Genomic DNA, 21,757 nt, shown 5'->3' on the forward strand with positions numbered 1-21,757 from the left:
AACTTTTCCAGTGGATCCCTATGCCCCAGTGCCTGTATATCTTATTCCCCAGTTACATGTAAAATAGTATTAATAAAAGTATATATATACATACATATATATATATTTGAATATTTGATTTTAAAACTTTGAATTCCAGATTCATTCTCTTCCTCCCTTGTCACCCACCCTTACTGGGAAGATAAGCAGTTCAGTATAGTTTGTACATGTGTGGCTAATGCAAAACAATAACATAGTAGATATATTGTAAAAGACTGACTATATTTCCCTTCCTCCTATCCCACCTCCCACTTGTTCTATTCTCTACTTTGATCCTGTCCATTTTCAAAAGTGGGTGCTTCCAACTTCCCTCCCCCCCAGCCTGCCCTCCCTTCCATCATCCTCCCTCTCATCCCCTTCTCCCCCTACTCTCCTGGAGGGTGAGATACCCTATTTAGTGTGTATTTTATTCCCTCCTCAAGCCAAATTCAATAGGAATGAGGTTGACCCATTCCCTTTTGCCTTCCTATTCTTCCCCTCCATTGTAACTATTTTCCCTTGCCTCTTCTATATGAGATAGTTTACCCTGTTCTGTCTCTCTCTGAATAAGAATTTTCTCTTCTTATAATCTCCTCTCATTATATTCCTCTCTCACCTCTTAATTTCATCTTGTAATTATCATACCTTCCTGTTAAATTGGTCCTGTGCCCTCTATCTATGTATACCTGTAAACATATATACACATATTCACATATGTATTCATATGCTCATATAACCTCATATATGGACATATATATATATATATATATATATATATTTCTATTCCCTTCAACTACTAAGAAAAGTTTCATCAGTTACAATTATTGTTTTTCCATGTAGGAATGTTAATAGTTCAATTTTGATAAGTTCCTTATGATTCCTTTTCCCTGTTTACCTTCTCATGCTTCTCTTGCTTCTTGTATCTGAATGTCACATTTTCTATTCAACTCTGGTTTTTTCATCAAGAATGCTTGAAAGGTCTCTATTCCACTGAATGACCATATTTTCCCCTGAAACATGATACTCAGTTTTGCTGGGTAGGTGACTCTTGGTTTTAATCCCAGCTCCTTTGACCTCCGGAATATCATATTCCAAACCCTTCAATCCCTTAGTGTAGAAGCTGCCAGATCCTGGGTTATCCTGATTGTGTTTCCACAATATTCAAATTGTTTCTTCCTGGCTGCTTGTAATATTCTCTCCTTAAGCTGGGAATTCCGGAACCTGGCTATAATATTCCTAGGAGTTTTCTTTTTGGGATCTTTTTTAGGAGGTGATTGGTGGATTCTTTCAACCTCTTTTTTGCCCTCTGGTTCTAAAACATCAGGGCAGTTTTCTTTGAGAACTTCCTGGAGGATGATTTCCAGGTTCTTACTTTGATCATGGCTTTCAGGTAGTCCAATAATTTTTAAATGATCTCTCCTGGACCTATTTTCCAGGTCAGTGGGTTTTCCCATGAGATATTTCACATTGCCTTCTATTCTTTTATTTGTTTGGATCTGTTTAACAGCATCTTGATTTCTCATAAAGTCATTAGCTTCCATTTTCTCCAATCTAATTCTGAAGCAATGATTCTCCTCACTGAGTTTTTGAGATTCTTTTTCCATCTGACAAATTCGACTTTTTAAGACATTCTTCTCCTCATTGCCTTTTTGGGCCTCCTTTGCCATTGAATCAGTCTGTTTTTTAAGGTATTATTTTCCTAAGTCAGGCTGTTGACTCTCATTTCATAATTTTCTTTCATTGTTCTCATTTCTCTTCCCAATTTTTCCTCCACTTCTCTTATTTGGTTTTCAAAATCTTTCTTAAGGTCCTCTATGGCCTATAACCAGCTTGTATTTTCCTTTGAAGCTTTTGGTGCAGGAGTTCTGACTTCACTGTCTTCCTCCTGTTCCATGCTTTGCTCCTTTTTGTCCCCAAAATAGGAGTCTAATGTTGGAATCTTCTGTCTGCTTTTGCCTGGTCATGTCGCCCCTCAGTTACTTGACCTCTGGGCTTTTTGCCACAGTAGCACTCTGCCACCAGACAGGGGAGCTTTTGTCCCAAACACTGGGGTTTTCTCACCTCCCAGAGGTATTAGTTGTGTGCCCTCTCTGAAGTCTCCACACACTCTGGCAAGCTGGACACACACCCCAGAACCTCCACCCTAGATTGCAATCCAGGTCCAAGCAGGTTAAAGCAAGAGCGATTACCCCTCAGACTGGTGCTTGGTCCCCCCTACACTCTGCAGGCCAAGAGCTGAAGCCACCACAAGGCGCTGGCTGCCTGTGCTGGTGTCTCAGCGGCACACACCCCAGGACCTCCACCCTAGACTGTAATCCAGATCCAAGAAGGTTAAAGCAAAAGCGATTACTGCTGAGACTGGTGCTTTGTCCCCCTACACTCTGCAGGCCAGGAGCTGAAGCTGCCACGTGGGGCTGGCAGTCTGTGCTGGTGTCTCAGCAGCTTCTCGTCCCTGGGGCAAAAGCCTCACTGGGTCCTAAAGTCCAGACTGCACTGACCTCTCACTTTGTCCTTCGCATCTGTGTGTTGATAAATCTGGAAACAGCCACAGCTGCTGCTGATCTGGAGTCCCTCCGGCAAGGGGGCTGGTGAGGCCCGCCCTGGGGCTAAAGCCTTGGCGTGGGACTGGGCTAGGCTCCCAGAGCACTGTGCTGGCTGATTCCTGCCAGCCTGCTGGGCTGTCCTCAGCAGGAGGTTAGCTTCTCTGTGTTATTTTGTGGGTTCTGCAGCTCCAAAGTTTGTTCAGAGTACCCTTTTTACATGGATTAGGGAAGGTGGAAGCTGGAGCAGCGGGGAGGTCCTGCTTCTACTCCGCCATCTTGTCTCCGCTCGAAATACTTATATTCAAGTGTTACTGGTTAGGACATAGATTTGCCAAGACATTTGATCAATGTGGAAATGTTAAACTATTTAACTATTTTCATGTTAAAATTTTTGTTAATTTTAAATAACTTAAATATATGCATATATATATCTATCTCTATCTATATATGTATATGTGTGTATATCTACATATATATCTATCCTTATGGAAAGAAATTTATGCTTGGATTACCAAGATTATGTCCAAATCAGAACTCATTATCTTTCTCCCTAAACTCTTCCTCCCTCCTCTCTTCCCTATCACTTTAGAGGGCAGCACCATCCTCGAAGTCCTTCAGGTTCACAGCCTGGGAATCTTCTAGGAATCCTTACATTCTCTTATCCCCCCCATATCCAAGCTGTTGCCATGACCTGTTGATTTCACCTCTGCAACATCTCTCAAATATGCCCTCTTCTCTCCTCTGACATTCATCTCCTCACACATTCATCCTCATGACCTTCATCTCCTCACACGTTGATTATTTGAATAACCTGCTGGCAGGAGTGCCTGCCTCAAATCTTTCCCCACTTTAGTTTATTTATCCTCCATTCTAAGTCTGGGTGCATGCCTGATACGTGCACAGGGCTGCTCTGGTTGTCACAGGGTGACCAGCCATTGTGGATGCTTTGCCTTTTTTTTTCTTTTAAAATTTATTTATTTACTTTTAGTTTACAACATTCAGTTCCACAATCTCTTAAGTTTCAAATTTTCTCCCACTTCCTCTCCTCCCCATCCCCCCATAGCAGCATGTAATCAAATATAAGTTCTACAAATACCTTCACGTTGAACGTTAGTCATTTTATAAAGGATTATAACCAGTGGGCTTAACAGTGAGAATGAAGGGATAAAACAAAACAAAACACAAACGAGAGAGAGCAAATAGTTTGCTTCAATCTGCAGACTCTGTAGTTCTTTCTCTGGATGTGGATATCCCTTTCCATCATGAGTCTTTTGGAGTTGTCTTCTAACCTTGTATTGCTGAGAGGAGTCCAGTCTATCAAAGTTAGTCATCACATATATGATGTGTCTGTAATTGTGTACAAAGTTCTCCTGGTTCTGCCCTCCTCACTCAACATCAGTTTATACAAGTCTCTCGAAGTTATCAAGTCCCATCTGCTCCTTATTTTTTATAGCACAGTAGTATTCCATTACATTCATATACCACAACTTGTTTAGCCATTCCCCAATTGATGGGTATCCACTTTATTTCCAATTTCTTGCCACCACAAATAGAGCTGCTATAAATATTTTTGTACATACTGGTCCTTTTCCCTTCCTCTGTGATTTCTTTGGGATACAGCCCCAGAAGTGGTATTTCTGGGTCAGAGGGTATGGTGCTTTGCCTTTTTAAACTTGTGTCCATATGTGGTGAGTGAGGACTTATATGTTAGTTTTCACAATATGTCTGTACCTTAGGAAAGAAAATAGTATTATTGATAATCCTAGAAAAAACTAAGTTCTGCTTAATTTTTACACCTTTCATACCTTTTCTCTCATGTTATATCTGAACAGCTTAATTTTTTTATATTTTGGCTACCAGGCTAAGAAAATAGGATATTATTTGGGGGACAGGAAGAGCAGTTCATGATTTTAAATTATTAATTGATCAATTAAATGATCAAAAGTGGTACATTTAAGAAGTTTGATCTGGTGACAGCATAAAGGATTCCTTAGATTTAGAGAGCCTAGTTTGGAGACTTTGGTATTATTCTAGGGAAGAGGTAATAAGAATTTGAGTAATGGTGGCAATGGAAAGGAATGAGGCATATGTGAGAAAATTTGGGAAGAAAATTAATGGAGCTTTGCTTACTTTTGTGTTTTGAGGTGGGGGGAGAGCCTAAAAATTGAGTGAAATTTCAAGCTTGGAAGTATTTTAGGATTGTTGTTGGAAATAGAGAAGTCATGAAGAAGTATTCTGGGATGGAAGAAAGTGATAAGATAAAAATAATACAAAGATTGTTAACCTTGGTACCTGGAAAGATGGTGGTCTCCTTGGCATAAATATGGAAGTTTGGAAGAGAAGTTGCCTTTGGAAGAAAGTTAAGGAATTCATATTTAGACCTGCTGTGTTTGAGACTATCATAGTACATCCCCTTTCAGACAGCTAATAGGAAGTTGAAGATGTGTTGCTTGGAACTCGGCGGTAAGAACGGTTTGGATATGCAAACTTGGGAGTCATCTGCATATAGATGATAATTAAACCCATGGAATCTGATAATCTCACCAAATACGTAGAATGTAAAAAGAATAGAAATTGGCCCAGGACAAAGCCTGTGAGTGTACTCTCAGTAATATAGAAGACGAAGGAACAGGAAACAGAAGAGAGGGTAAGGGAACCAACTCAGGGAGTGCAAAGTGTTATTCAGGGTGACCAAACATGTCAGATGTTTCTGAGGGATGGAAAAGAATAATAATTTTAAAGATGTGAAATTGGCGATTAAGAGCTTGTTAACTTTGGAGAGAGCAGTTTCAATTTGAGTAATTGGAAGCTAGAATAAAAGGGTTTGGGAAGTGAGTGAGAAGAGAGAAAATAGATGCTATTATTGTTGGAAACCATAGATTATCTCTCTCTTTTTTTCCCCCTCTTTTTCAGTTTTCCCCTTGGGTAATTTGTTTTGTTACTTTTACCTTCTTTAGTTGCTGTATTTTTCTTTCTTGTGTTTCTTTTGTGGGGTGTTTGCAAAGGAAAGAATCTGTTCACATCTGGTTTCCTCCCTAGGAGTGCTTCAGGTGTTTCTTTAACATAGATCTCTTTTCATTGCTAAGTTTGCCCTGTGAGTTTTTTTTTTTTTGTCCCCTGGAGGAACTATGGATTCTTTGAATCAGCACTTTATTTTATATGTTAAAAAGTTGTGGGCAGTTTTCTTGTGTTATTTCTTGCATTATGTTTTTAGTTTTTTTGACTTGTCACATTTGGTCTTCTGGGAAACCTATAATCTTCAAGTTGTCTCTTCAAAAGCAATATATTTTTCTTGTTTAGAGGTCATTTTCTTTTTTTTTTCTTTTTAAAATGCCATTGCTTTTTTGCTTCTCTTTTTCCAGATTATCCTTCACTTCTGCTTTGGTAACATTGCCTTTGTGGATTCAAGTGTTTCTGTTCTGCCTGTTATTTCTGCTGCACAGACCATAAAATCTGCTTTCACAGTTCTTAATTTTCTCTAGAGCTATTCATTAACATTCTGCAGTGGTTCCTTGCCCTCTTGAGAATCCATAAGTTCTGCTGACTCATCAGATGTTGATGCATTTTCCTTTGATTTTTGCATTGATTCATACATAACTGGATTCATTTAGCTGATCTGGAGTTCATATTCCCTTCTGTTATTTATATATTCCCTATTGGTTTACCTGCTTGTGCTCAAGGTCTTTAATTGAGTTTTCTTCATCTTTAAGATTCTTGGTATTTTCATTCTTTTTTCATTATATTCTCTTGTTGCTCAGTTTCTGACTCCTTTCCCTTTGATGGTAGTTTCCTCTGGGACTGTGGTTCAAATCTGTCTCAGCCTCCTTCTATGATGATCAATTCACATTTTGCCAGCCTCCATTCCTGCCTGAAATACTTCGGGGTCAGGGAGGGGGATGACAGAACTGGCCTCAGTTGGATGCCAGATCCTTTTCCCTCAGGCCTGGTGATGCTCCACACTCACACTGGCACTCTACCTCAGGTTCCCTCTGTGCTAGGTTCTCAAGTTGAGCACAGAAAACTGCTGCCCTCTTAGGCACAGCATGAAGCCTGCTTTCCTTGGCACAGGGTTGGGGGTGGGAATTAGGACAGAAATGAGCTGGGTTCCAAGTCTGTTGGTCCTGCCAGAATGTAGTGGCTCAGAGTAGGTGCTGATTATTGAGCACAGTAGGGATTACCTTTCTTTGCTCCTCATTCATCAACTTCATTGGGGTTTTTGGTATCTTAGACCACAGAGACAGCTGAAATTATTTTTTTCTAGCTATAATTTCCTCCCTTTTAGTGAGAATAAGATCCAAAATAGAATTTTCCCTTGTTGCTACTCCAGGTTTTGAAGGATGAAATCATCATTAAGGCAAGTCCTGAATTTAGTAGCTGTTCTGCTTTTGGCAGAGAGAATTCCAGTAGATGTCTGGATAATTAAAAGTTCCCCATCACTCAGTATCATGCCTCTGTGTCAGGCTTGTGATTTTTCTTAAACTCCTCATCATCTGTTTCCTTTCTTTTCAAGTGTTCTTTAGTATACCCCAATGATGTGATCACTTTTGTTTCTCCCTCCTTTGACTTTCAACAAAATGCTCTCCTTTATTGTTCCCTTTTCTGGTTCCTGAATTTCCTTATAGCAGTATATCTTCCTAATAGGTGGACCTCATTTTCCTCTTTTCTAACTACCCTTCATAAGAATTTCTTCTGCATAAGGTGAATCCATTAAGAGCCACAGTCTTGTCATGGGTTTTATCCTCCTCAAACCTGTGAAGTCAAATTTGCTTCCTTTCCATAGGACCTGTGTATTTTGTTATCTGTTGCCTGAACTTTGGCATTTGTGTATAGGTGTCTCAGTATGTGGGTTTTACTATTGAAGATTTTGTCTCAGCTGTGTGATTTTTTTTTCCTTCTTTGTAACTGTTACCTATAGTATCTAACTTGGGGGATATACACACAGTCAGTCTTTTCTGTCCTCCATCCTTTTTACTTTAAATTTTTTGATTAGATTCTTAAGATGCCTGGAAATTACATTCTTGCCAGCCTTTGTTAGGTGCACTCCATCTCAGGCTAGGAATCTATCATATTGGCATTAAACTAAAGATTTCTGTACAGATGGTTTTGAAGCCTATTTAAATTCTGTTTTCTGTTTGTCTTTCTGAATGTTAAGACTAGAAGAAATTGTTCTTCCCTCCAACTGATAGTTTCTAAAGAAGTTAGATAAGTAGGGCTGTAAGTTATTAGTTGCTTATTTTCTGTGTAATAAGTCATGAACAGTGGGGGAATGGGACAAAAACAATCTGGGGTTTTACTTTTCAGGAAAAAGAAGTTTGAAATTTAAAGTGGTCAGACTTGTGAATAGAGTGAAATACAGCTGAAGTAATTCAGGGAAATTAGGGGAAACTAGGAACAGGGTGGGTACTACCTCCCATGTTCTTTTTTTGTCTGAGGGATTAAGAGCCTGAAAAGCTTAGTAGTGTAATGCTAGAGAATCGCTGTAGAAGCAGATGTCACTTCATAACAGCAGGGAAAAAAGGAAGGATTATCTAAAGGGAAATAAGTAAAAAGTGACATCAGAGAATAAGCTAACAGACTTTTTGATGTGAAGTAAGCTTTGAATTGGATATAGGTTACCCTGGGCAATTTTAGAACAGAATTTTAAGAGTAAGGGAAAACTTGAGAAATGGAAGAAATAAAAAATAAGTGTCATCTCTTCATCTGATACTTATTTGCATTAAAAAATTCTATTTTTTTTTAAAGCTGCCCTATAGAATTGTCCTACTCCATACTAAAACTTGTTTCTCCTAGGCCACTAATGATATCCTGATTGCTAATTGACTAGAATATAAATATGCGAGGGTATACCTTTTTTAGATTCAATCTATATTTATGAAACTTGGGTCTGACCATCCTATTGCCCGGCTCACCACCCTCCATTGGCTCCCTATGATATCAAGGATCAAATAGAAAGCCTTCAGTATATAAAACCCTGGATCATTCTCCTGTAGCCTCCCTTTCCAGACTTAACACATGACTCTCATTTGTGTCCTTACTTCCCCTCACATACAGCAGTCCATCTCCAGTTTCCTTGCTATAGGAGAGGCACCTCTCTCATGATACAAATGTGCTTCTTCCCCATCCCCACCTCTTAGAATCCCTCACTGCCTTTCAAACTAAGCTCAGATATCACCTCCTAAAAGAAGACTCCTCCTTTTAGACAGCATGAGTACCTAGTTCAGGGCTGGCCTATAGTATAATTTGGGATGAGACTTGGGACTGGGATTTGACTTTGGAAGGATATCAAATTGAAGAACAAGAAAGATTTTCAGTGATTTAAGGGTTTTCAGCAGCACTTTTCCCCAATCTATACCCCTAGAAGAATCTTCTCTGCCATACACATGTTCAGCCTCTGCTTGGAGACCTCTAGTAAGGGAGGTGCTGACATTTCCCTGAGGCAGCCCTTCAACTGTTGCATTAAAATGTGTGTAAGAAAGATTTTCCAGGCTTCAGTATTAAATTTACCTTTATGTAAGTTCCAAGGCCAAGAAGGACAAACCAGAACTCTTCATCTTGACATTTTATTCAAGAACAGTTACAGTTTTCAGCTTAAGTTTTTTTCTTAACTTGAATTTTAATAGCTCTTAAGGTCATATGAATCTGGAGGGGGTAGTCTCTCTATAATCTACCCTACTCATACCAGATCAGAAATAATTGTGTCTTAATTCAGAAAATCAGGTGACTTGGGTGTTGAAGGTTCTGGAACTTGTGTCATATGGTGGTTAATCCATCAGTAAGCATTATACCTAGGCACTGTCCCATGCCCTAGGGATACATAGTCAAAAGGGAAACTGTCTCTGTCCTCACTGAGCTCAAATCTAATTGGGGAGATAATATATACATAATAAACATATGCAGAATATATAGATGATGAAAATATAATTTGGGAGGGAGGGTCAAGAAAGGCTTCACACAAAAGGGAAAGTTTGGGCTCCATGTTTAAGGAAACCAGAGATTCTAGCTCTTGGAGGTTAAGAGTGAGCATATTCCAGGCATGGGATTATAACCATTGCAGAGTCAGAGACTGAAGACAGAATATATTTTGTGAAAAATAGCAATTTAGGTAACATGATTATAGCCTAGAGTATGTGGAATTGATTAATGTATTAAAAGACAGGAAAGGTAGGAAAAAGTTTATTGTTATCCTTTCCATATTGCAGGGGTTAGGAGTGCAGCACCCTCATTACCTGGTAAATCTATAGTTTTTTGGCCCTACCTCCCATACCAGAGAAGTCTGAGTTATAGCATTAAAAGAAATATATTGATATTATACAGTATTATGCATATATTTTATACATTTCTGAGTTTCTAAATTTTTTCTGTGTCTTCTGCTGGTCTTTGCATGTTATCTGAGGCTTTCACAAAACTACTTTGAAATTCCCATTTAATTTCTTTTTTTTCCCCCAAAGCATATTTTTAAAAATTATTTTGTTTATTTACTTTTAGTTTATAACATTCAGTTCCATAGTCCCTTGAGTTTCAAATTTTCTCTCCTCCCCTTCTGCCATGGCAGCATGCAATCAGATATAGGATCTACAAATATCTTCACATTAATCATTAGTCAGGTTGTAAAGAAGGATTATAACTGATGGAATAATTGGTGGGAAAGAGGAAACAAAACAAAACGAGAAAAGGAAACAGAGCAAGTAGTTTGCTTCAATCTGTATTCAGACTCTGCAGCTTTTTCTCTGGATGTGGATATATATCTCTTCCCATCATGAGTCTTTTGGAGTTGTCTTATAACCTTACATTGCTGAGAGGAGCCCAGTCTATCAAAGTTAGTCGTCACATATATGTTGTGTCTTTGATTGTATATAGATTTCTCCTGATTCTGTTCTTCTTGCTCAGCATCAGTTTATATAAGTCTCTCCAGGTTATTGTGAAGTTTATCTGCTCCTCATTTCTTATAGCACAGTAGTATTCAATTACATTCATATATCACATTTAATTTCTTAATGCCAACTCATGATATATTGAAACCATGGTGGGGGGGGGGTGAGTCGTGATGTGGAACTGTATTTGGTTCTATGTATAACTATATTTGATTCTAAAAAGGACAGGGAGCCACTAGAACTTATTGAGCAGGGGCTAAGGCATAGTCAGACCTGTGATGCAGAAAAGTCACTCTGGAGGATGTTCAGAGTCTGAAGAACCCTGAGGCAAAGAGTCTAGTTTGGAGGCTATTGCAGTTAATCCAGGAGAAAGGTGTGGAGGGCATCAATTGGAATCATGGCTGTATAAAGACTTGCATGTGAGAGATGTGGTGATAGAAATAGTATTTGGCATATGATTTGATTTGTGAGAATGACTGTGGAGTCAAGGATGTGTAATGTAATGCCAAGCAAAGGCATTAGAATGCCAAGGTTCAGAATACCAGCATAGATGCTCTCCATTTTATTCAGTAACAAATTAAGAACAGAGAAGATCAAAATATGACATCATTCAAAATACAGCATTTACTAAGTGTGATTAAATAATCTCCAAGTATTACCCCACCCCAGGACCTTCCATTCATTCAATCAATTACAAAGTCTCTGTTCTAAATACTACTCCACCCCTAGGCTGTACCTTCATTTAGTCCATCACAAAACCCCTCTTCTCAAATGGAGATTAGTTTCCAAACATAAGTAAAGTACATTCATTTGTTCAACCTAGAACACAAAAAAGGTCAAAAGTTCCCCACCCCTGGATCACAATTGAATCTACCCCAGAGTTACATCAAGTTTAAGCACAGCACTTAATACCCAGATGGAGTCTTTTCTTCATCTTGACAAGTTCATCAGAGGCAAGTTCTCAGCAATCTTAGTTCCTGGGGAGACAAGGCTTAGCAAGGCCACAAGATACATTGCCAGTCCCTTCATTAATTCATCCTCTGTCTGTAGAACAGTCCTAGAACCCCTGAAAACATTAGCAAAACCCTCTCCCAGGATTTCTGTAAACATACAACAAGAAATTCCTTTTTCAGGGTTTCTGAACCAACAGAAAGGTTCCCAGACCCCTGCAACAACAGCACTGTCCTTTACCAATGGACAGTATTCCCTCTCTGTCTGCAGGACAGTCTCAGTAGCTCTGAACCAACAGAAAGGTTCCCAGACCCCTGCAACAACAGCACTGTCCTTCACCAGTGGACAAATCTGGCAAAACAACATCAAAACAGACAGACAAAGTACCAGCGAAACAGCCATGTCTCCTCAGTCCTTGGCAGCTCCGGGGGCAGGTCTCAAAAGTCCAGGGCAATTCAAAATGGCCCTCAGCAATCCTCTCAGTCTCTCTCTGCCTCCACAAGGGTGCTGCTTCCAAAAAGTTCTTCTGCCTCTCTTTTGTCTCTCCAAATCTAAGTCACCAGCTCCTCCCAGTTCATGTCTCTCTTTTCAAGTCAACAAGTCCATCCCACAGGTGGGATTAACAAGCTCTGGGTTTTAACACAATCAATATGAAAACCAAGCCAATACAGGGGAATCTTTATATTCCATTACTATCACAGGATGACATTAGGGTTGTGAATTGGTGATTGGAAAGATTGTGGTGTCCTCAACAGTAATACTGAAGCTTGGAAGCAGAAATGGGTAATGAGTGCTCTACTAGGCACGTTGAGTTTGAGATGTCTGTTGGATGTGTAGTTCAAAATATCCAGCAGGTGATGCGTGCAAAGAACTTTGGCTGTATATATACTTATGAACGTTACTCCTGATAGAGGTGATCATTGGTTACAAGGGAGCAAGGAAGGTCTCCAAGTTAGAGAGGATATAGAGACAAAAGAGAGAAGAAGATCCAAGACAGAGGGTGGGACAGTGTCAGATATTGCAGAGAGACGTCAGCAATGACCAGAACTGAGAAAAGGCCATTCATTTGGGCAATTAAGAAACCAGTGATTGCTTTAGAAAGTGGTTGCATTTTCAGTTGAGTGATGAGGTCAGGTATTTTTTTCTTTTTGTTTATTTATTTTCATTTTTCAAATGCTTTATTAACTTCTGATTTACATCATTCATTTCTGCCAGATTTTGAGTTACAAATTTTCTCCCCGTTTTTCCCCTACCCACCGCCCCAAAATAACAGTCCCATAGGATATACTCTCCTCCAATCTGCTCTCTCCCATATCTTCTCCCATATCCCCTTTGACTTTTCCAGTTGGGCATGGTGGATCTCTATGCCCCAGTGCCTGTATATCTTATTTCCCAATTACATGTAAAATAGTATTAATAATAGTGTGTGTGTGTGTGTGTGTGTGTGTGTATATTTAAACATTTGATTTTAAAACTTTGAATTCCAGATTCATTCCCTTCCTTCCTTGTCACCCACCCTTACTGGGAAGATAAGCAGTTCAGTATAGGTTGTACATGAGTAGCTAATACAAAACATTAACATAGTAGATATATTATTAAAAGACTGACTATATTTCCCTCCCTCCTATCCCACCTCCCACTTGTTTTATTCTCTACTTTGATCCTGTCCGTTTTCAAAAGTGGGTGCTTCCAACTTCCCTCCCCCCCAGCCTGCCCTCCCTTCCATCATCCCCCCTCTCATCCCCTTCCCCCTTCTCACCTGTGGGGTGAGATACCCTATTTAGTGTGCATTTCATTACCTCCCTGAGCCAGACTCAATGAGAATAAGATTGACCCATTTCCTTTTGCCTTCCTGTTGTTCCCCTCCATTGTAACCATTTTCCCTTGCCTCTTCTGTATGAGATAGTTTACCCCATTCTGTCTCTCCTCATCTCCTCTCATTATATTCCTCTCTCACCTCTTAATTTCACCTTTTAAGTGTCATCCCTTCCTATTAAATTGGTCCTGTGCCCTCTATCTATGTATACCTGTAAACACATATACATACATTCACATATGTATTTATGCACCTGTATAGCCTCCGATATAGACATATATGTGTGTGTGTGTGTGTATTTCTATTCCCTTCAACTATTTTCATACTGAGAAAAATTTCATAAGTTACAATGTTACAATTATCTTTTTTCCATGTAGGAATGTGGTAGGAAGGAATTCAGCTCTAATCTTGGAGAATTCCTGCTAGTAAATTTTGGTAAACCACAATAAGTAGCATAATTTGTATGTGAAAAGTCTATACCCTCATAGTTACCCAGACTGAAAAAAAAAACCCCACCAAAAAACCCAGGAAAAATAAAGGAAGTTTTTATGCTTCAATCTGTATTCAGAATCCATCAGTTCTGTCTCTGGAGGCTGATAGCATTTTTCATCATGAGTTGTGCAGAGTTGTCTTGGATCATTGTATTGTTTCAGAATAGCTAAGTCACTCACAGTTGGTCATCATACCATATTGCTGTTACTGTGTACAATGTTCTGGTTCTACTCACTTCACTTTATATCAGTTATAATGCCTGTGTGATATTCACAGTGGCCACGGTGGCGAGGAATATGCTGGTGTAGGTCTGAATCACAAAATGTAACAGACTCTCCACATTAAAGACAGAACCAAAACATTTATTCAAACACCAGAAAGCCAAATCCATCATAGCAACCAAGAAGTTGGTACACATAACCAGTGCGGCAGGCACCCAACGTGCCCAAGCCTTCCCTCCTCCAGACCTTCAAAACAAAACAGGTTCCCTTAAGCAAAAATTGCCTGCTCCTGCTCTGCTGGTGCTCTTCCCTACTCCTTCCTACTCCACCCTTCCCGTTCTACCCCTTCAACAAAGCTCCTCCCACTGTGGGCTCCATGTGATTACATTTGACCTATTAAAGGGCAGGGAAGGTCTTCAGGTTCCCATTACAATTATGTCAGTTCACATAAGTCTTCCCAAGTTTATCTGAAAGCGTGCTGGTTGTCATTTTTTTTTTTTAAAGCAGTTGGGGTTAAGTAACTTGCTCAAGGTTACACGGCCAGTTATTTCTGGGTGTGGTGCTGAGTATCTGAGCCCAGATTTGATCCAGGTCATCCCGACACTGGAGCCGGTGCTCTTACTCGCTGAGCCACCTGGCCACCCCTAAGCAATTGGGGTTAAGTAACTTGCTCAAGGTTACACGGCCAGGTGTTTCTGGGTGGGTGCTAAGCGTCTGAGCCCGGATTTGATCCGCAGGTCATCCCAACACTGGAGCCGGTGATCTTACTCGCTGTGCTACCTGGCCGCCCTGGTTGTCATTTCTTATAGCACAATAATATTCCACCACACTCATATACTACAACTTGTTCAGCCAATTGATTCCTTAATTTCCAGTTTTGGGTCATCACAAAAAGATGTGTATAAATATTTTTATACATAAGGTCCTTTTCCTTTTTTTTTTCTTCTTAAACTCTCTGGGATACAGACCTAGTAGTGGTATTGCTGGGTCAGAAAATATGTGTCCTATGGGCATAGTTCCAAATTACTCTCTAGAATAGTTGCATCAGTTCCAGCTCCATCAACAGTGCTTTAGTTTCCCAATTTTCTCATACCTCTTCTGACATTTGTCACTTACCTTTTCTATCATATTAGCCAATATGATAAGTATGAGGTGGTACCTCAGAGTTGTTTTGATTTGTATTACTTTAACCATTAGTGATTTTAGAGCATTTTTTTTTTGTATGATTGTAGCTTTGATCCCTTTGAAAGCTGCCTCTTTGTATCCTTGACCATTTATCAATTTGGGAATGACTTTTCTCCTTATAAATTTGACTCCATTCTTTATTTGTAAAATCACCACCCCTTTTTTTCCCAGAAATGTCTTGATCAAGTCACAGCTTCACTGATATTACATTAATATATCTGTTTTCTTGCACACTTGTCAACATTTATCATTTTGGGTTTTTGTCAACTTTGCCAATCAGATGAGTGTGAGGTGGGAACCTCACAGTTGCTTTAATTTATATTTCTCTAATTATTAGTCATTTGGACAATTTTGTCACATAGCTATTGATAACTTGAATTTCTTTTCATCTGGTGATATCCTTTAACTATTTATTGGGGAATACTTTGCAAACTCTTAGGTGCTATACTCATTATTATTATTATTTCTCCCTTTTTAGGGACCAGCCTAAGGACTAAAGCAGGCCTTATAATGACTTGCAGATCAAAGTGAGGATTTCTTAGGGTGGGATTTTGATGAATTCTAGATCCAGCAACATTTAAGAAGCCACTAACTATTAAGATACTGCATAGAAATAGGTTTTTTGTTTGTTTTCTCAGCAAGGACAGGATGGGCTAACCTAGTAAACCTTCAAATCTGCTATCTTTCATGTTGGCAGAGCCTCAATGATAGTGAAGTACCATTCTTCCCCTGACCCTCCACAATTAGTTAGCAGGCTAATGAAAAGAGCTTTTTAATTTCCTGTAAGTTTCCACAGTGAAAAGAAGCTCTTTTGCATTAATTACATTATTAATATGTAACCTACTGTCAGGACCAGTCAGTTCTTCCTTGATTTAGGAAACTGTATAAAAGACAGAAGTAACCAATTGTCAGGGGTTAGTAAACTACAAAGGTTAATAAATATCAAAAAGTGTTTTTAAAGGATTTGAACTTTGGCTTGATGCTTTGATAGTTAAAAGCTCTAAAAAGCAGTGTAATTGGGATAATTATAAATTATTATCTGAATTTTTCACAATTGGTTACAAGAAAATATGTAGCAGAATCTTTTCATATCTTAGGCTTATTATCTCTAAAAATGAATCTGCTCTTTCTCAGACTAGTAGTTTATTTAATTAACTGGTCAAATAACAAGACTACATTAAATTATTGTACTATTAACTATTATGTAATAATTGTGGATATCAGTTGTGCAAATATTCCCCAAGTGTTGACTAATTAAAGTTATTTTTATTATGTTCTAAGAATGTAAGCTTGCATTAATATTTAAATAGGCATATGTCATAAGTTTTGGAAGCTCACAAGACTTCAAACTGAAAAAAATATAGTACATTGTGAAGAACAAATTTAGATGACCTTAGAAGTTTGTCCACCAGTTTTACTTGTCATGACAGCCTAGGGATATGTATGGTTAATTATCAGACTTTTGCCATAAAACATTTTGTACTCAGTTTAGCTGTTCTCTTTAGCATTCTCTGTTTAACTTAGAGTTTCCCTAAAAATGGGTAGTATTTTCATTTTTTAAAAAATGCCATTTTTAGTATTTGACCTAAGTGTGGAAAGAAAATACAATATTTCTTTTTCTTTCTGTCTCGGTAGATAAGATTATCATATCAACTTTTCATACTTGAAGAAACTGGGATATTGCTGATCTAGTGAATTCTCTTCCCTGATATAAGTGCTTTCTCCTCTATATCTTAGTAGATAAGCTTCTAGTGCTTTTGTAGTGAATGAAAGTTTGGTTCTGGTGATGAAACTTTTTTTGCCTGAGTGATGTCAGTGGTCCAGTGACAAAGCATTGAGTCTAAATGGAGAAAGTGAAGCCTCTCCAGCTTGGTGTAGAACCTGCCAGAATGTGTGCTTTGCTGGCAGAACCTTTAACAACAGCAAGAACAGCTGGAGCATTTATACAGCGTGTTAGCTTTGTAAGGCACTTTATATATATCATCTTTTCATGAACTCAGAGCATTGTAACTGAGTTTTTAGAGAAGGACTTTAGTAGAGGATCATTTTTAAAAGCAAATAAATAAAACAAGTATCATATTCAGATTGTTCCCTCAGCCTCTTTTTAAAAATATAAAGATTTGCTGAAGCAAAACTCATAAATATACCTGTGAATAATTAAGGGTTTTCTGGAATTGCTTCCTAAAAGTATTAATTATTACTATTAGTGCAATTGAATTGATTTTATTTATAGACATTTAAATAAATAGACATTTAAAGATATTCTCTTTTTTTAAAATACAGTTGGTATTTTAAAGAAGATTGACATTCCTTCTGTCTTTATTGGTGAGGCATCAGCTAATTCGCTTAAAGATGAATTCACATATGAAAAAGGGTAAGTAATTGGCAAAAATATTCTTTTAACATTCTTATTCTATCATATGTTTGTATCATTTATGGATTAATCAGATCTCACGCTGATCTTCCCATATTGTCCAACTTTTGCTATCTTATTTCCCCTGTTTGTCTTCAGCTGATAGAGGAAAGGTGAAGGGAAGAGTGAAATTAAGGTAATGTAATTGTGTGATATTTAGTATAGCAGAGGAGAGTTTGGTTGGGTGAATAATTTTGAAACTTGAATCAAGAAGGAAGATTTTATTAGCAGCAGCATTTCCATGGTAAGAGAAATAAATTGGACAACTGACTGCTTGGGTTCGAATCTCAGCTCTGTTATTTACTTTGTGTATGGCCTTGGGCAGGTCATTTAACATTACTGAGATGTGATTTCTGTGTGAAATTAGGGAGCTTGGATTAGGAGACCTGAAATCATGTATAGTGTGTAAGAACTTTGTTTCAGAGTCTTTCTGCTCTGATTTTTGTCATTTTTTTTTTCTGAATCAGACTTGAAAGGAACCTCAGAAACATGAGTCCAGTTCATACTTAAACTAGTAAATATAAAACATCTTTGGTAAAATGAAGGAATTGGACTAAATGACCTCTAAGATTCATTTCAGTTTTAAGATTTTATGATGTTTCCCAGACTAAACTTGTTCACATTATCATCAATAATTAATTCATACTCTGAATTTCAAATTACTTGTGGTATTGAGGTCCCTCTTTTCTTCACAGCATACTAATCAATCAGTCAAATAGCATTTAAACTTATTTGTAAGCATTACTTTTTTGTAAGTAAAAACTCAATAAAATAAGTATTTACTATGTACTTCTTGCCAAGAACTGGGAATTACAAAGAAAGTAAAAAATAGTTTCCTGCCCTCAAGAAACTTATATCCTAATGGTGGAGACAGTACATACATACATGCATATGTACATACATACATGATAAAAGGCAATTTTAGCAGTTTGTGGGACTGGGAGAGACCTACTATGGAAGATAGGATGTCAGCTGAGTCTTTAAGGAACTCAGCCTGAGACTCTGGGAAGGTTAGATGATAGATAGTCAAGAGAATACTGGGTAGTGGGTGACATGCCTGCAGAAAAGTGCAGAGAGAGGAGTGGCAAGCAGCTCTGGGGGTTGTACCTGTAGAGTGGAGAGAGAGGGGAGTAATGTGGCAGGGGACTGGCTGGGTTGGAAAGGGCCAGGGCATGGAAAGCTCGAGTGTAGAGAAGTGACAGGTCAGCATGATCACATCTGGCTCTCGGGGTACTGAATGTAGAACCCTGGTCTCATGTTCTGCTCCTGTCCTTGTGTAGCTGTGGCAGATTGGAATATTGATCATCTCACCAAAGTACAAACTACAATGCAGCTTCTTGGTGAACTCCTTTAAATTCTGGTCTTCTGTGCTACGTTCTTCTTAACTTTTTTTTTTTATGTAACCTGCCCTCTGTCTACCTGTCAGTTAAGAGAAACCTTGGTAATCTTCTCATAGGATGGTATGTATTCTACTGTCTCTTTTAGTCTAAAATGTACCTTAGCAAGAGGTTTATTAGCAAGTGAGGAAAGAGAAGCAGACTAAATGAGCCATTAGCTTTGTTGGTACTGAGATTATCGAGCAGTCATCACATACTGAAATAAAGGAGGGCAGAATTGCTAGTTTACTGAAATAATGATGAATTTAAGCACATTTTAGGGTCTAGAGTAGCATCTTCCTGCTTCAGAGGCATGCTTTGTTCTGAAACAATATTGAAACTCTAGGCTCTTCAAAGTTCAGAGGGATTCATGCCAAGAGTAGGCCGTTATTATTTATAGTGTGGGCCTCAGTAAATCAGTCAGCTAGTGCTGATTAAGTGCCTTCTTTTTGCCATGCACTGTACTACCCTCTTGGCATATGATGAAGGGCAAACGACATTCTCTTTGCTTTTAAGGAGCTCCTGGTCTATAATGGGGGAGACAACATGCAAACATTTGTGTGCAAATAAGATATATGCAGGATTATTTGGAGATAATCAATAGAAGGAAGATTCTGACATTAAGGGGATTTAGAAAAGGATTCTTGGAGAAGGTGGGACTTTGGTACTTGAAGGCATCCTAACAGGGAAGGCAGGAGATGAAGATGAGGAAGGAGAGAATTCCAAGTCTGGGGGATATTCAGTGAAAATGTAGAGTTGGGATCTCTATGTACAAGAAAGACCAGATAGTCTAGTGTCACTTGCTCCTAGAATATGTGGAGGAGAGTAAGGTAGAAGAAGACTGGAGAGATAGGAAAGGGCTAGGTTATGAAGGTCTTTAACGACCAAACAGAGGATTTTATATCTGATCCTGGAGGTGATAGGGAACCATTGGTTTTTATTGAGTAGAGCATGATGTGGTAGGACCTGTGATTTAGGAAAACTAATTTGATCTCTGAATGGAAGATGGCCTGGAGTGGGGAGAGAATTAAAGTATGGAGGCCAGTTAACAGGCTATTGCAGTAGTCTAAGCGTGAGGTGATAACAAGCCTGCACCAGGGGAGTTGCAATGTCATAGGAGGCAAGGAGGGGATATGAAGGTAGAAACGACAGGACTTGACAACTCATTGGATATGAAAGGGGTAATGAGAGAGAGTGAGGAGTCAAGAATGACGCGTCACTTTTGTATCTGGGTGACTGGGGGCTGATGGTACCTTTGAGAGTAATAGGGAGGTTAGGAGTTGGGGATGGCTTGGGGGAATCAGTAATGAGAGAAGTTTGGGGTATGTTGACTCTGTGGTATCCACAGGACATCCAGTTTGAGATATCTAATTCAAAGTCGGATATGTGAGACTGGAGGTTAGAAGGAGGTTAGGGGTGGATAAGCACTTGGAATCATCAGCATAGAAAAGATAATTGAATCTGATAAGATCACCAAGTGAACTAGTGTAGGAGAAAAGAGAAATGGGTCCAGGACAGAGTCTTGGCAGATATCCACAGTGTGTTGTGACCTGGATGGAGATTTATTAAAGGAGACTGAGGAAGGACCTGTCAGCCAGGTAGGAGGGAATCCAGCAGACAGTAGTATCACAAAAACCTAGAGAGAAGAGAGTATAAGTGATAAGAGTGAAGTGATCGACCCTGTCAAAAGCAGATATGGAATGATAGCTAGCAGGGATGGATGGATCAAAAGACATGGGGTTTTTTTGAGGATGGGGGGGGACATGTGAGCATATTTATAGGAGTAATATGATAAATAGGGAGAGATTGATGATTAATGATAGGGGCAGTCTTCTGGAGAAGATGGGATGCAATGAGATCATTTGTACATGTAGGGGACTTAGACTTGACAAAGAGAAGTGGTAGAGAGCCTATGAGTGATATGAAATAAGGGTAGGGTTAGGCAGAAAGAGGGAGCTCTGCAAATCACCTAGCTTTTTTTCAGTGAAACATGCAGCATTTCTCAGCTAGGAGAGTGAGTGGAGATGGAACCACGAGAGGTTTGAAGAAGGATTAAAAAGTTTTGGAAAGTCTCAGTGGTGAGCAGGATAGTGAATCAATTAGAGAGGCATAAAAGGATTGTCTTGCACCAGAGGACCCATTTGAGATTTTTAGTGGCTGGCTGGCTGGAATAAGCATTTATTAAGCACCTAAAATGTCCCAGGATCTGTACTAAATGCTTTTACAAATATTATCTTATTTGATCCCCAAAAGAACTCTTGGAGGGTAGATACTGTTTATCTCCATTGTACAGTCAGGACCAACAGAAGTTAAATAACTTATCCAGGGCCACATAGCTAGTACATTGAAGCTGGATTTGGACTCAGATCTTCCTAACTCCAGGCTTTATCCACTGTTTCACCTAGCTGTCTTTAGTAGACCCAGTAAGCACGGTTTTGTAATTTTCTCTATCTTTGTTAAGTAGCATGTGAGTAGGAGGAAGATAGCAGGTGGTGGGAGAAATACAAGGCTGAGGCTTGGCGGAGCCTCTGCTAGGATAAAGGGAAAGGGATTTAAAAGAAGAGGATGGTGTACAGTTGAACTGGCTCACCTAAGAATCAAGCTAGGGAAAGGAAAGGAGTGTAGGTAGTGCCAAGATTGTGGCCTGGCTAAGAAGTGAGGGATGGAGGGACTGTAGATTATGTTAAGACCAAAGAATGGAGGGAGGGGAGGTTGCAAGGCAGAGTGAGGAGTTGAATAACGACAGATTGTGAGCATACAAGGGAATTTCAGAGTTCATGAAGGTAGAAGTGGTACATTTGTGTGAGATGGCAAGATCAAGGGATATGATTGTCTCTCAGTAGCTGTGGTAGTATAGAGGGGAAATGAGTA

General features: G+C 39.0%; 1 protein-coding gene across 4 annotated transcripts in view; it reads left to right on the top strand.

The window, feature by feature from the left end:
• Positions 1-21,757, top strand: part of RNF13 (ring finger protein 13) — a 105,895-nt gene that overhangs the window by 40,545 nt on the left and 43,593 nt on the right. For all 4 annotated transcript variants that reach the window (XM_069104733.1, XM_069104732.1, XM_069104734.1 and 1 more), the window contains one exon: positions 17,381-17,471. In XM_069104733.1, the coding sequence (XP_068960834.1) occupies positions 17,381-17,471 (91 nt within the window). The remainder of the gene's footprint in view (positions 1-17,380; positions 17,472-21,757) is intronic.

The sequence above is a fragment of the Petaurus breviceps genome, unplaced genomic scaffold (assembly GCF_028583685.1).
Source record: "Petaurus breviceps papuanus isolate PSGF00001 unplaced genomic scaffold, PetGlider_PUasm1.0 688, whole genome shotgun sequence".
NCBI lineage: Eukaryota > Metazoa > Chordata > Mammalia > Diprotodontia > Petauridae > Petaurus > Petaurus breviceps.